Raw genomic sequence first — 16,760 nt, forward strand, 5'->3', positions numbered from 1 at the left:
AAGCCGAAATATATTTTCTTTATTTTAATTTTTTTTTTTGTATGACTTTTTCTTTTGGCTTCTTGGAATTTTCTCAGTGTCTCCCTTCCAGCTTGCTCTGTGTCCATGATGTTTGGTGTCTCCCTGGCTCACCTACCTCTTGTTGTTGTTGTCGTTGTTGTTGTTATTCTTATTATTGTTAAGGTGAGTATCTTGCTGCTGACTGCCTCCTCTCTAATGTCTGCAAAGCCTTCTCCCAGAGCATTTTAGCTACTTCTCATGGCATCTGTTATCAAAAAAGCCTTTCTTTCTCTCTCCAACAATAAATAAAATAAACCTGACTTTAGACCACTAAAAGTATCACTTCTGCCACTTCTTAGTCTCTTCCATTTGCTGCTACCGCTACTGCTATTCATTTTTTATTTCTGGTTGTATTGGTTACCCAGCTGTCATCACCCTGCTTCTATTACTTTTAATAGTATCACAATTACAACAATAACTACTACTTTTGTCCCTCCTTTTCCCCACCTCTATATTCCCATCTTCCTAGCCTTTCTATAATAGGTCAGGTTTTTTGATTGTTTGGTTTCTGATTTTGATGATCTATGATCATTGTGTGTTTATATTTTTAATGGGTCTTTTTAAAAAAAATTTTACTTCTTTTCCTTCCATTCTTCTGTTTTGTACCTCCCAATAATTTGTGCATTCCTTTCAACTGGACCATTGATATTGCATAAACAGTTTTCTTTATTCAATTATATTTAACTGGAGTTCACTGTCTGCTAATTTATGTTATAATCTGGAATCAGTAATATTTGGACTAAATGCTTCGCAGTATTGAGCTGTCTCCCTTTTGTTCTGAGTTCAAATTCTTCCAAGTTTGCTTTTCATCATTCTAGTAATGATGAAATAAGTACCAGAGATCAGTCCAGTTATCTCCAAACACCCACCCTACAAGCATTTGTGTCCTTGTGCTTGTGTTACATCATGAATGTTTAACAAAGTTGAAATATTGCAAGGTTCTGGAGATGACAAAATAGTTGCCAATAGTCTATTATGCTAACTGCATTTGTTGTGGACTGAGACAAAAGAAATTATTTATTAGCATATAGAATTTTACATGAAAAAGAAAAAAGTGAATTCCAGATGCTTGGTGGATTTTTGGCACCAGTGTATTTCTAGATTTTGTGGTAGTAAGCAGATGACATAAATCTTGATATAGGAAACCAGTCTGTCTCGGGTAACATTTCCAGGTGATCTGATATCTGTTTCTGGTAGCTGATGAATATACTGTGTGGATGAGAAACATGAAATATCTGTAACAAATTTGAACTCGCATACTGTCAGCTAGTAAACTTATATTCAATATTCTTATCCACTTCACTTCTTCTTTAGTACAGGGATCCACATTTTGAGACTGAGACAACACAGCTATGTTATGTAGGAAAAGTGATTGTGCATAAGATTTACCTATAAAGTGGGTGCCCTTTGGTGGGACATGCTAATGTTTGTGTGCACAGTTAGTCCAGTGTCCCAAAGTTTGGAATAATGCCAGTTAAAGCATGTAGTCCTAAATAGGTGTAAGTTTACTTACTTGACAAATGAGCGTCAGATGAATTTATGCTTGTGTACGCTATCAACTGCATGAAGGTAGAATATTTTATAGCTCTGAAGAATTCCAGTTTGTCTTGAGAGATATCATCAGAAATAACATGATCTAACATTGGTAAGGAGTCTGATAGTCTAACTGCCCCTTATATATATAAGTATAGTAGTTATAGCATAATGGGCAATTTTTTTTATTTTTTATATGATATACTCTTTCTTTTTCCTTTAAAATCCTTGATCTGAGATTTCAACTGTGTTTAATTTTCAGTAGCTGCACTCTTACTACCTACAATGGTGAAGTTCTAAGGTCATTTTCAAATTTGCTTTTTGTTTTAGTTAAGATATATGGAGTTTTTGTAAAGCATTTTATATAAGAATTTTATTTTCTATTTAATTCTATTATTCACTTTTTCTATACATCATAATTCTACAGGAAGTTAGTCTTTATGACATGTGGAAGGTTTATTTGTATGTTTTTTCCCCCCCAGTATTTCATTGTCCATAATTATGGGTCGTTGTAATACATGAGTGTGTAAATACAATAATGTGTAATGTCTTGTCAAATGAGACTTGGATTCCATGTCCTGATTGCAGTTCATAGTTCTCAGAACCTGCTATGTGAATTAAGTCTTTGTATAGAAAGAAGGAAAGGATGTAGTGTGGAATCATCTGCATAGAAGTGTATTCACTTAAAAAGCTTAGTGTGCAAGTCATTAAGGTAAGCATTAAAAACTGGGAACCATAACAAAGTTCTCAAAGACATCCCTGTTAATGGAGCTAGTGTTTGGTGAGAGTTATGATGGACAGTTTTTGATGCTGGTGATGAAGAATGTGCAAAATAGAGTAAGATAGTTTTGTCATAAAGTTCCTATGCTGGAGTGTATGATTTTGAATGGAGAGCAGAATGGAAATTTTCTGGTTATTTCTTGTACAAAGACATCATGTGCTTGTTTTAACAATAATCTTTCAAGAGTCACATTTACAGTTGGAAATTCTCAGTTGGTTTATTAGTGAAAGCTACCTCAATGGTAAAGTAAGCTGTATTTGTTTGCTTCACAGGTACAACACATTCTTTAGTAAATCACTTGTGAATGTTGTGTGTGCATATATGTTTCAATACCCTACATTATGTGGTGTGATGTGCATAAAAAACAGTCACTGTGTCTTGTTAAGAATGTATTGGATGGTCCAGAAGTAAAATGCATTTGCTGCTCTGGGTAGTCACTGAAGAATTTGCCAGATTCAATGACTTAAAGAAGCATGATAGTGGGACTGTTTGTGAGATGCAGTGATGAGAGAGAGAGAAATCTTCGTTCATAACAATGCAGTGACATCATTACAGAGAGAAGTTAAGTTTGGAGCTGAGAAACAGAGGAATCATTGAATTATATTTTTCCTAGTGTTGAACCATCAAAATGATTACTTCAGCTTCTAAAACATATCAACATATATTTTTGTTAATGATGCAAAATATTTTTTCCAAAATCCTTTAAAGAGAGTAGGTACTATGTAATCTTTAAGATTAATCTATAATTAATTATACTTTAGAATATATAATTAATAATGCTTTAGAATTTGATATTGATTTCCTTTGACTTGGATCAAGGTGAATTTTGTTGAGAAGTGACATTGATAAAATCACTTGTAATTTGTTATTGATAAGTGCTATCAAATTGATTAATATTTACATGGTTTGTCCTTAATACAAAATATTTTCCCTTTTTTTCTCCCTTTCTTCATCAGTGGACGTAATATATTATTCTGATTACATTTTCTTGAGTGAGACTAGTTTGTTTTATTTCTGTTGCCAGGTGGTTTTTGAGATCTCTGTTCATGTAGGTTGCTTACATGTGTTGCACTCCTTCAGTAGAAGGAGTGCAATAAGGTAACATGTGCAAAGGAGTTCTGGAATCAGTTTAATCTCCCTGAATATATGTAATCTTGTGCTCTTATAAACAGTACTTTAGGAATGTGAAGCCTGTATGTTGGCAGAAATGGTGTTTTAAGGAGATACCACACTAATCAGAAAGTTGAATGTTGCTCTGTATTCTATGTTACAACCATGTGTATAGAAATCCATTCTGCTTATAGAAAAGAGGCTGCCTCCTCCTTTTGACTTGATAGCCATCATTCTCTTAAGGATCCTTCACACCTTCCTCCAGAATTGTTGTTTAGTTGTTTAACTCTAGCTTGATGTTCCAAATGTGACTATCCTGAATTACTTTGTCCAATGTACCAGGACTAAGCATTCTATTGTATTTCCTCTTTCAAGATGGTAGAGTATGATATAAGGAAGATTTGGCTGCTATCTTTAGTGAATCGAGTGACTCAATAGAAATGCCTTCATTATAATTTTGTTATTCAAGATCTGGAATAATTGTTTTAAAAGTGAGATATTGTGCAGGATATTAGACTATGTTGTCATTCAGATAGTAGACTATGTTGTCATTGAATTACCAATTAATCTCCTTAACCAATGTGCCAGTTAATTCTAATGAAGATATTTTATAGTTAGTTAGTTGCTACAGTGTCAGTAAATAAAGGTGAAGGCTATATTTCCGCTGATGAAGCCTAATGATAAACATTTAGAGTTGTCTCCCTTGTTTCTTCAGCATAAAAATGCTGTTAGCTAATGCTTTAATGTTTCCGTCAATCACTGCATTATTGATGATCATTGTAATAGCTAACACTTAATCTTTCCTTCTTGATTGAAAAAAAAATTCTTTATAATAATTTCCCATTAAAGAAAATGCTCATCCTGGGACCCTTATTAAACTGCTGTACTCATTCTTCGGTCTGACAAACAGCTGTCTTGTGGTGTCAAGTTGGTGAATTGAAACAATTAAGTTACAATTTATTTCCAATCAAAACACCAACTTCTCACAGTCTGCTAATACTCTTAAAAACTGTCTGCATTCATGGCTTGTAATTTACTAGTTAGATCAATATTTTCTTATTCTCGCTTCTTTCTAACCCTATTCTAATGTTAAACACTGAAATTAAAATGAAACCCACCTTCATATTAGTTTAAACAATGACTTTCACAAAGATACATTTGTGGCTGATGTGACCTGTTATGGACAAAAACAGTTGACTTTGCCTCAATTTGCAAGCATTTTTGTTGGCTAAATTCACTTGTCACTTGCTATATTGTTTGGGGTGGAAGGATTAGCCTTTTGTTACATACACCACCACTTGACTGTTGGATATTTTTTGGAGTCCAGTCTGTTGGATCAAATCTCCAACTCAACGTGTTCATCCATATCTTTTTACTCATGAATCATACTGTTTCAGAAGGTCTTCAAAAAACCATGGGCACTGTTTATCTCCTTAGCCACACTCACTCACTCCCTCCCATGCTATTTTCCATGAAACTGTTTAATGAGCATATATTGTGTATATAGCTTTTAAAATGTGTCAATACAGGCATTATTGTCAGAATGCAAACAACCAGTACTGACACCGCAAGGTGTCTCATCCCACACTATCAGTTCTTCAACTTACAATCTCTTTTGAGTAGCACTTTTTCATCAATCCCCAAAATGATAAAATGCAAAGTTGACTTTGACGAGTATTGGACTCAGAACTGTGAAGCATTCTAACCAACATTAGTGACGATACCTGTAAATTTTAATCAGTTCTCATATTTGTGACACATACACTATCAATGAATAGTTGCTGACATCTGTCCAGATGATGCAGGCAGTTGAGAGTCAGATCTAGCTTGGTGTTTCATTGACCACTGCGGAACTTGAACCGCAAGCTACATGGTTGCAAAGCAAGCTTTTTAACTGCACAGTCGGTTGTGTTAGGATGATGAGGTTATTCTTGTTTCTGCTGTTTACCTCTTGTCATTCCAAAATATTTCGGGGTATGACTATCTTATCTTCTTCCATCTTGTACAGTATATAGGATTACATTATTTAATGTGTCCATTTTTTCACAAGGTGGCGAGATATTATTTAAGAGGGATTTAGCTGCTATTTCTGGCTGGCTAAATGTCTGTCCAGAGGTCCCTTTGTTGGTGCATGTGATGTTGGTTCATACATTGTAAGTACTCTGCTAATAGAATCCTCTCATGAGTTCTGATTCTCAGTTGAAACTTTTACATTTCCATAGTAAATGTCCTTGGGAAGGGTTTGGGCCATTGTTGTTGTTGTAGTAGTAGTAGTCGTATTTTGAATGTTAATAGGTGTATAGAGTGAGGCTTATTGGAAGTTTCCTATAGTCCTACTCTATACACAGCTACTAAGGCTGTGAATAGGCACCATATTTACGCATTCGGTTATACATGCTAAGTATGCATAAATTGTAGTCATTATATATATATATATATATATATATATAATATATATATATATATATAATATATATATATATATATAAAAAAATATATATATATATATATATATATATATAATATATATATATATATATATATATATATATATATAATATATATATTATATATATATATATATAAATAAATAAATGAAAGAATGGAGTCGAACGAAGATTTTAATAAAATTCCTTTACTCTCAACACATGTTTCGAAGACTGCATACTCTTAATTCCGAAGGAATAAAGGGTGCATTATGCCGTCTTCTCATCAGGAAAGACAAGGAATCTCTATCCGCCTCAAGACGAACAAAAACTTATATATATATATATATATATATATATATACATACATACATATATATATATATCTAGCCGTAGAAACATTGCCAGATCAGACTGGGCCTGGTGCAGCCTTCTGGCTTCCCAGACCTCGGTTGAACCGTCCAACCCATGCTAGCATGGAAAGCGGACGCTAAACGATGATGATGATGATATATATATAACAGTAGTGATATGTATATTTCATTCATTTGATTACCTATTCAATTTGTTTCTACATTTCCATAAAATACATGTGTTGTACCACTGTCCCACCACGACCACCACTACCAAATACTATTGAAAGTAAGAAATGTCATTCAGCTCTTTATTATTATTATTATTATTATTATTTTTCTATTTTTGTGAAGTTGATGGAGGGGTTTGAGGTGTTTATGAAGAATAAACTGAGACTGCTGCCATGTCCTCTGCAACTGGCTACTGGATCGTTATACAGCTACTGCTCTTCTCTATCACTTGCTTAATTTTTTTTTCCTTTTTCTTATGCCAGTTTTGCTAATGTTACAATGGACATCGCTGCTTGCTTGTAGTATTCCTCTTCTTGTGAAATATACTTTCATTGTTTTTCATTACACTATACAATTTCTTTTTTTTTTTTTTTTTTTTAAATTTAAGACATAGTTTTACTTTTTTGTTCTTCTCGTTACTCATTAGAGTTATTAGAGGAATTTATTCAATATGTCAGTTGTTATTAACGATAAAAAAAGTAACACTGAAATTTGTGCGATTTATGATTTTTATGCCTGAACTTAAAGTTTAAAAAAAAAAACAACTTAGATTTTATTTTGTCTTTCACATCATTATATTGATTGTTGACAATGTTCTAGATACTTTAGTGGAAAGGTCAAAGATTGCCACCCTGCTACCAACTCACAACAGAGTCCATAGGTAAAACATTAGCTCTTGTGTTAAGTAGGTACCAAACATAGCATACTTCATTGCTTTATCCCTTCAGAATTTAAACCAGCTGGGCATGGCTGTGTGGTTAGGGAGCTTGCTTCCTAGCTACATGGTTTCGGGTTCAGTCCCACTGCGTGGCACTTTGGGCAGGTGTCTTCTACTATAGCCCCGAGCCGACCGAAGCTTTGTGATTGAATTCGGTAGACGGAAGTTACTGCCGTGTGTGTATATGTGCGTGTAGGTGCTCAGTGCCTCTCCGAAAGAGAGAGAGAGAGAGGGATATCCAGCCCAAATAGCCTACCTGTTTTATGTTCAAACTGTCCAGATCCAACCTTTCACACTTATCCTACAATTTCATTCTAAAAATAAACAAACACATCGTTAAAATCTTGATTAATTGAAAACAATATGAATAAATGAGTCTTGCATTTGACAGAGTTATCTGACTGCTAAAGGGATAAACAACAGCTGAGTATTTTGTTGGTTTTCACTGCTCAGTTCAGTTCATTTTGGGGAAAAAAATTCTATCTGCAATAGGCCATTTTTTTTTTCCTGTTGGAATTCATCTCTCATCAATTTTGTGCTATTAAAACCAGAGTTAAACAATAGCCCTCTTACATCTTTGTGTAAGAGAAAGGATTAACATTATTTATCTATTTATTTATTATTGTATTAGTGTTATTTCTTAGAACCTCTTAATTTACTTTGCTCGTACTTTGAGGAAAGGCATGAATGTCATATTCTCACTTTTACAAATTCTAAGCCTAATGGAAGTCTCTGAGAAGCTATCTTTTTTGTTGGGAGTCGGGTGGGTAAGGTAAATTGAAAAGGTTTTGTCAATTAAGGTATTAAATATTTATCAACCACTTTTTTTCCCCCTATAGTTTAATCTTCAAACAAATATTGATTTCAAATTTTTATAAATAGATTTCCTTTTTGTATTGTTTTACATTAGAAGTGTTCTAGAATAGCTTTATAATCTCCAACATTTTTTTTTCCTTCCATTTCTGATATTGGAATGTGAATGTAATCTCTTATGTTTACATTTTCATAACAACATGCCCACATTGAAGAAGATTCTCTATTATTAGGTCAACTACGGGGGATCCTGTCTTATGTCAACTAAGACATTATTTAAGCTGTTTGCTTCGTTTTTTTTTGAAAGATTTTGTTTTTTGATTTCAATTGTTTCTTCTTCATTGGAAAAAGAATCTTTCTATAATAATTTCCCATTATTGAAAATGTTGATCTTGAAAGCCCCTATTGACTGCTCTACTCATTCTTCTTCATTCTGACACACAGCTCTGTTTTGGTGTCAAGTGGATGAATTTAAACAACTAGATTTCAATTTGCTTCCAATTGAAATACCATCCTTTATTTTGCTGGTATCCTTAGAAATTATTAAATCAGAATATCATGACTTATAGTTTACTATTTAGACAATATTTTCACATTCTTGTAACTTTCTACACCCCCACCCACCCTTACAGCTTCTTTTCTTTTTCGTTAATTCTTCTAAAATGTTATTACATTTTTGAGATTGACATTATAAATATTAATATAAGAAGTTAACTTTGCTTTTATTATTTTGAGGTTGGTAAAGAACCAGTCAAGTACTGAGCTTAATGTAATCAACATGCCAACCCCCCTCAAACTCATTGAATTTGTGATAAAATATAAAAAGAATTAGAAGGTGCTGAACTTTCAAAATCATTGGCATTTTGGACAAAATGCTTAGTGGTATTTCTTTCAGCTCTTTAAACTCGGAGTTCAAAGCCTGCCAAGGTTCTGTAATCGACTAACTTCTTAAAGTGCTGGCCATTTGCCGAACGTGGCCATTGCCTGCGCCACCCCAACAGGCCTCCGTGCCGGTGGCATGTAAAAAGCACCATCCAATTGTGGCCATTGCCAGCCTCGCCTGGCCCCCGTGCAGGTGGCACGTAACAAGCACCATCCGGTTGTGGCCGTTTGCCAGCCTTGTCTGGCACCTGTGCCGGCGGCACATAAAAAGCACCCACTACACTCACGGAGTGGTTGGTATTAGGAAGGGCATCCAGCCATAGAAACATTGCCAGATCAGACTGGGCCTGGTGCAGCCTTCTGGCTTCCCAGACCCCAGTTGAACCGTCCACCCATGCTAGCATGGAAAGTGGATGCTAAGTGATGATGATGATGATGATACTGGACACAATGCTCAGCAGTATTTTCTCTGTGTTTAACATTCTGAGTTTAGATTCCTTCGAGGTTGGCTTTGCTTTTTATCCTTTCAGGGTCGGTAAAGTAAGTACCAGTTCAGCACTAGAGTTAATATAATCAACTAGTTCCCATCCCCTGAAATTTCAGACCTTGTGCCTATAGTAGAAAGAAATATAAGGAAATAATTTTATTCTCAAATGCAGGATAATGCTAATAATATAGCATGAACAGGATAAACTACCTATATTTTGCAGAAAAATGTATCGGTGACCAGCCATGAAACTCGAACTCACGCCCCTGCAATTAGAAAGAAATATGACTTCTACTGAAAATAAGAATATTCAATATTTTTCATTTATAAATACATAAACATCACAATAACAACAACTTTATCTAATTAAATGGAGACACCTCAGCCTCAGTTGTTTTCTTTCTCTCTCCCTATCTTTTTCTTTCTTCCTTTTCCCTCCCTATTTCTCTCTCTCCTTCTCTCTTTGTTTATAAGTCTGATATCAGCAATGTCTATCTTTAACAGATTCTGTTTTTTTTTTTTTTTTCATTGTATTGACTGGTTCCAGGTCAGCTCTGATAAGTAGACTTATGGTCAAAGTATCCTGGTCACAACTGTCCCATCCATCATGAATCTAACACTACTATTTCTCTGTTTCTAAGATGATAATGTCTGATTTGAGGGAGGTCTGGTTACTGTTTCTAGTAGCTCATATAGCCATGTTCTTGTTCTCATTATTATTATTATTATTATTATTAACTGAATAGTTGTCTTACACATATAAAAAAAACTGAAATACTCTGTTGTGAATCTTAGTTGGGCTCTGTAAAATATATATATATATATATATATATATATATATATATAATATATATATATATATAGGTAAACAGTAAAAATAATTACAAGACATGGACAAGAACATGAAATACACAGAGACGACACAAGAACCACAGGACGGGACATTCGAAGCCCTCAGTCATCAGTCAAGAACCAGATCATCTTAGCAATTTCGGCTGATTAATCTTGAGATTGCTCCGATATGGCCGGCCCACCAAGGGAAATCTAAGCCAAGCGCATTAGATCCCCTGGAAGAAAGCTTATATATATATATAGGCACCCTTGCCAACCCCCTTTGCTTGTGAAGACATGTTGGGGCAAGCGAAATCGAAATCGAATTGAACCAGCCAGGATCCCTGGTCTGGTGGTACGTAAAAAGCACTATCCAACTCGTGGCCGATGCCAGCACCGCCTCGACTGGCTTCCGTGCCGGTGGCACATAAAATACACCAATCTGACCGTGGCCGTTGCCAGCCCCGCCTGGCACCTGTGCAGGTGGCACGTAAAAAGCACCCACTACACTCACGGAGTGGTTGGCGTTAGGAAGGGCATCCAGCTGTAGAAACATTGCCAAATTAGACTGGAGCCTGGTGCAGCCTTCTGGCTTCCCAGAACCCCGGTCGAACCGTCCAACCCATGCTAGCATGGAGAACGGACGTTAAACGACGATGATGATGATGATGATATATATATAGGACACACACATACACAAGTGAGTGGACAAATGAACAAAGGACACTCAACACATTTATTGGAAGTTACATGTATGGATCAAAACAGTTTGATTCAAATTCCATGGTACTTAAAGTTTCAAAGAATAGGTTGGCCCTAGGGAGCCAAGTCTGTAACCATGTTGAATCTGTTTCACTAAGAGAAAGGCTTGAATAAATGTAACAATCTCTCCATTCTTTCTCTAACAAAGTACAAACTCTATGTCTTTGTAAGAAATATTTGGATATGGCTGAAAATACATTATGTGAATGTTTGGACAGAGTTGAAAATCTGTACAATTTTAACATATTGGTAAATATACCAATTTGCTATCAACAAGGGATAAATGTTGTAGATTTGAACATCTTATCCCTTGCTCTATTTTTTTTATTTATTTTGGTTTACATCTTTATATTTTTGCAAAAATACATTTACTGTTCAATCCTAGTTTAGCTTTATTTAAAGCCAAGTAGCCAAATCCCCTTCAGATCACACTCTACTGTCTTGAGAAAAAGAAGGGTGTTTTCAATAATGTAGTCCTAGATACATTATGCCTTTAAAAAAAAGAAAAAAAAGAAATCACTGCTGTAAAGTATTTGGTTGTTAATCTCCTAAATTGGGGCTAACCTTGACTAAAGAACAAATCTTTTACTCATTTATTGGTTTCCACCAGAGTCTGTGGCCATGCTGGAGCATATAAAATTAATAAATTCAGTTAAAGCACTTGTCAGTTTATGTTTTTGAATTACAGTAATTCATTATTTGATTACATATTTAAATTAACATAAATAAGACAGCAAGTAACTATATATATATTGATGTCTAAATTTTGCCTCATTTATATGACATTTGGTAATGTTCTTCTCTTTTACCTAAAATGTTAGCATTTGACCTTCTAAGCATGAATACCTAAAAAGATGTCACCTCAGTTATGTACCAGAGCTTTAAACTTAAAGCTTGTAATGAGATATGTACATAGACTACATCCTTGCATTATTGCTACATGTCTATGTGAAGACAATGAGGTTGCTTTTACAGTTGAAATTAAGCAATTGAAACTAGATATCATAGACAAAGTGATATTCCACTTTCTTCCCAAAATTCTTTGCAATACTGTTCTTAAAGTATTGGAGCTCATTTGTTTATATATATATAATATAATATAATTTCTTTCCTCTTTGTTTATTCCATGGTTTTTCAAAAGTTTTTGCTTAATAAACTCCTCCTCCTCACAAATCCAAAATTTAATTTTTGTACATGACTAATTTAATTTTACTTCTCTCATTATATTCTTTCTTTATTTTTTAAATATATTCTATTCTTATTATTTGGCAATAATCTTCTTTCATAAAAACATCACATAACCTATCCTAAAAAGGGGTATTTTAGAAATCAGTGATTTTTATAATTTAATTCATTTAAGATATAATAGCTTTTCAATGTTTTCTTTTGTGAAGTTTTTGTTATGGCAATGTGGTTAAGAAACTCACTTTGCAACCACATGGTTTTCGGTTCAGTCCCACTGCATGGCACCTTAGGCAAGTGTCTTCTTTAGACTGAGGCCAAGCAATACCTTGTGAGCGAATTTAATTGACGGAAACTGTGGGGAAGCCCACCATACATGTTTGTTTGTTGTGCAACCACTTGACAACAAGTGTTGGTTAATTTACATCCCTTTAACTTAGTGGTTGGGCAAAAGAGACTGGGGTCGATTTCTTTGACCAAACCATTCAAGGAGGTGCTCCAGCATGGTTGCAGTCCAATGAAACAAATAAAAGATTATGTGTCATTAATGATGCAACAAAAATCTGAATTAGTTTGGCCACAGCCATATCATTTATTCCTTTAACTGACCTGCATATTTTCAACAGCTTATACATGAACAACCTTGCTAATGGCCCATCACACCTAGTCCAGGCCTTCTGCTAGCTGGTTATATGATCCAGAAATTTTTCTTCCACTGTTATAAAGGGAGTTATTAATGCAAAGCAGTGAATTTATGCTTTATGGATCCCTAAGCTATTTATTCGTTTCTGCCAAAATTTCTATCTACAAGGATCTGCACAGATTACTTTGATAAGCCTTGGTTTTAGCCTTTTAAAGTATGTGTGTGTATGGAGGGTGGGCAAAGGAAGTGACAGGCATACAGAGTGAAAGTTAACGCCATCACCATGTCCATGCTTTCCCATGCTTACTTGAGTCGGGCAGAGTTTTATCTGAGGCAGATTTTCCCACAGTCAGATGCATTTCCTGTCACTAACCCTCACCTGTTGCCAAGCAAGGTGATATTAGATCCATTGCTGTCACCGAATATTGGAAATTAATGATACTGCTTGCATGACAGTGACACTCACAACTATCACACAAAGACAGGACGGACACACACACAGGGCTTCTTCCAGTTTCTGTCTATCAAATCCAGTCATAAGGCTTTGGTCAGTTCATGTAGTGGGACTGAACCTGGGACCATATGGTTGGGAAGTGAACTTCTTACCACACAGCCATGGCTACACTTATAATATATGTCTGTATTTTGAATGTGTCCAGTTGTATGTATTAATATTTATAAATTACATTGTAAGGAAACTTCTTTTCAACATGGAATTTGTGGAAATACTGTACTTGTAAAATATCATTTGAGATGTGGGCAGTCCAAAATGTTTTCAAATGATCAATAAGTCAACCAACTGCAAAATTAAGGATTTTAGATAACTGTTTGTGTGTTATGTGTATTTAAAAAAAATTGTGTGTGTACATGCGTCTGTCTGTCCAAGTCTCCACCATTTGACAACTGGTGTTGGTTTGTTTATATCTCCATAACATAGTACTTCAGCAAAAGAGAGGGGTAAAATAAGTATTGGACGTAAATGAAAGTATTGGTATTTCAAGGTGGTGGCCTAGCATGGTCACATTTAAACTACAGAAACAAGTAAATGAATAAAAGATAGCTACCTATTTTAATTGCATTTATTTTTAGCATATTAACAGTGATTAATTTCAAATGTTCAGACACGCACACACACACACACATACACACACACACACACACCACACACTTATTATGTGGTAAATTATGTAATGAAAATGCCAAAATATTTATTGATTTGTTACATAATTTTTGAAGTGTTTTGCTCCACATTTTTCTCTATTTGTCAACTATTTTCTTCCTTAGGTTATGAAATTTAAGCCTTCTCTTTAGATTCATACTTATTTGAAACAACAATATATTTCTTTTCCTATACTGGATCAAAGAAAATGTTTTTGTTTATATTGTTTTTATTTTACTTTTTACTTTCTTTTCTTCAATTAATAAACTTCATGAAGTATTGGAATTATTTTTCTAGTTGGTGAATTATGAACAATTTTTCCTTTTCCATTTCTCTATTTCAGAATTCCAATCCAGGTTATCCAAGGTCAACAACTGATATTAAAAACAGCTGCTGGAAATACAATAGGTTTTGCTCAACAGCAGCAACAGCAGCAGCTACAACAGCAACAGCAACAACAATTACAACAGCAGCAGCTCCAGCAGCTGCAGCTTCAGCATTTTCAACAACAGCTGCAACAGCAGCAACAGCAGCAGCAACAACAGCACCAGCAGCAGCATCATCATCAGCAGCAGCAACAGTCCAAAGTAAACCAAATTCAACATCTTCAAGTGTCATCAGCCTCATCGCCTGGTGTTAGTCGTTCTCTTACACCGAGTCAGAGTCCAGCTCCCAACAACTCGCCGTTAGTTAGTCGGTCACTCACACCAAGTCAGGGCCAAAATACTGGCTTGGTTACAATCAGTCCATCTTTCAGTGGACAGCATCCAAACAGCGTTAGCCCTTCCCCAAATGTCAGTGTTGTTCAGATCCCCACATCAGTGCAATCACAACCGTCAACACAGCAACAACTACAGGCAGCTGCTGCTGCTGCTGCTGGTGGTGTTCCTATTCAGAATCTAGTCCCTACCCAAAACACACAACACCTTCAGAACTTACTCCCAGGTCAGGCAGTTCTTCCGACACAAGGACAGAATATAGTACACACTCAAAACACAGTCATTCAGAACCCTAATGTTGTAAATGTGAATGTTGCTCATGTTCTGTGCAATAACTCAGCCCAACAAGCAAACCAGCAGGGCGGCATGGTGAGTGTCTACCCCAATGTACAGGCTGCGTCCTCGTCCAACCCTGTCACGCTGCATGGTACCATCATCAATATTCCACAGGGCAAAAGCATTATTATCCCTGGATTTTCAAACCTCCAGCAAGTTCAGAATCTTCAGCTGCCTTCCTCACATGTTGGGCAGCAGGTTTCTGGAACAGGTACCCTGCTGCATGCCGCTGGTGCCACCCAGCAGCCCGTGGCAGGGGCTGCTGGCATGGCGATGGGCAGTGCAGCAGGGATGGCCGTTGGAGGAGCTGGCACCATGCAGTTGTCTGGTCAGCAGTCCCAGGAAAAAGCTGCTACCCTTGCAGCAGCAGCAGCAGGCCAATCTAACTACAGTTTTGTTAATATCAACCCACCACCAATCATACTACGAACACTTCCATCAAACTTGATACAAATCCAGTCCACCACTAACAGTGGTCAGTCGTCCACAGTCAACACTCAAGTTCAGTCCTATCCCCAGATCTCGCAGGCTCAGTTAATCAACACTTCTGCAGCCCAGGGAAGCATTCCAATGCAGCAAGTGGTGAACCCTCTTCAGGGACAACAACTGAAGGTGATAGGCCACCCAGGGTTACAGGTTGCTGGTTCTCAACCAGGTACAGTGACTGTGAATATAGGAGGCCAGAACTTTAATTTACAGAGCCTTCCCTCCAACCAATTGGGAGCTCTTCAATTCCAAAGTGGGAGGCAAGTTCTAATTCAGGCCCCACCGTCACATACTCTGCCCCTCCAAACGACATCAGTTAAAACAACTGTACCTTCTGGGCAGGAAATATCGTCTATATCACCACAAAACTCTGCACTGACAACTATGCAAGTTATTCAAAATGCCAATACGACAGCAACCATAGGTAATCAACGTAGTAACAGCCGAACAAAAACACCGCCCACTAAGTCAAGTAAAAGTTCATCTTCAAAGCACAATTCTCATTCTGCTCATAGCTCTCGCAATCGTGCATCACCATTGCAACAGCAGCAACAAGTTCAAGCTATTCACAATTTCCAGTTACCGTTACCTCAAGTCACTCATCCTCATAGTCTGAATAGCAGTCCAGGTCTTAGCACTGCCCATTCTACGACAGTCACAACTACTGTCTCACAGTCCCTTGTTCAGATGCCTTCTCAGGTTAGTGTAGCCAGCAGTCTGGTTGGAGTCCAAGTATCATCGAGCACTGTCCAAAACAAGCCTATTTCCAGTAGTGGACTTGTTCAAACTTCTGGTTCTTCAGCAGTTGCAAATCAAACCCAAGCTGCTGCTACTGTCCTCAACACTCGTCTACCAGCTATTCAGATTACTCCACAAGATCCTATCATTATGGCCCGAGTTGAAAATGATGTTAGCTCATTAGTCTCATTAAAGAATCCGAACCGAACTCAGAAAGCTAATCTTGAAAAGTTAGCTTTGCTCCAGAAGAAACTTTCTCAAGGGCAGCTTCAATTTGCTACTAGTGGTCAAGTTGGACAACCCCAAATAGCACATCCTCCCACTGCTCAGGCAGCAGCTATTGCTCAACAAACCTTATTACAGCAGGCATCAGCCTCAACACCTTCAGCGGCCACCAGTATTAACCAGATTAATCAACTACTACAACAGCAAGCCTGTGTGAACCAGCAACATCAGCAACAACAGCAGCAGCAGCATCATCAACAACAACAACATCAACAACACAGCAGC

General features: G+C 36.4%; 1 protein-coding gene across 1 annotated transcript in view; it reads left to right on the forward strand.

Moving 5' to 3' along the window:
• Positions 1–16,760, forward strand: part of LOC115220616 — a 217,110-nt gene that overhangs the window by 177,414 nt on the left and 22,936 nt on the right. The window contains 1 exon segment of the mRNA XM_036509936.1: positions 14,315–16,760. Within this exon segment, the coding sequence (XP_036365829.1) occupies positions 14,315–16,760 (2,446 nt within the window).

Source organism: Octopus sinensis, linkage group LG16, assembly GCF_006345805.1.
Source record: "Octopus sinensis linkage group LG16, ASM634580v1, whole genome shotgun sequence".
NCBI classification, from domain to species: Eukaryota; Metazoa; Mollusca; class Cephalopoda; order Octopoda; family Octopodidae; genus Octopus; species Octopus sinensis.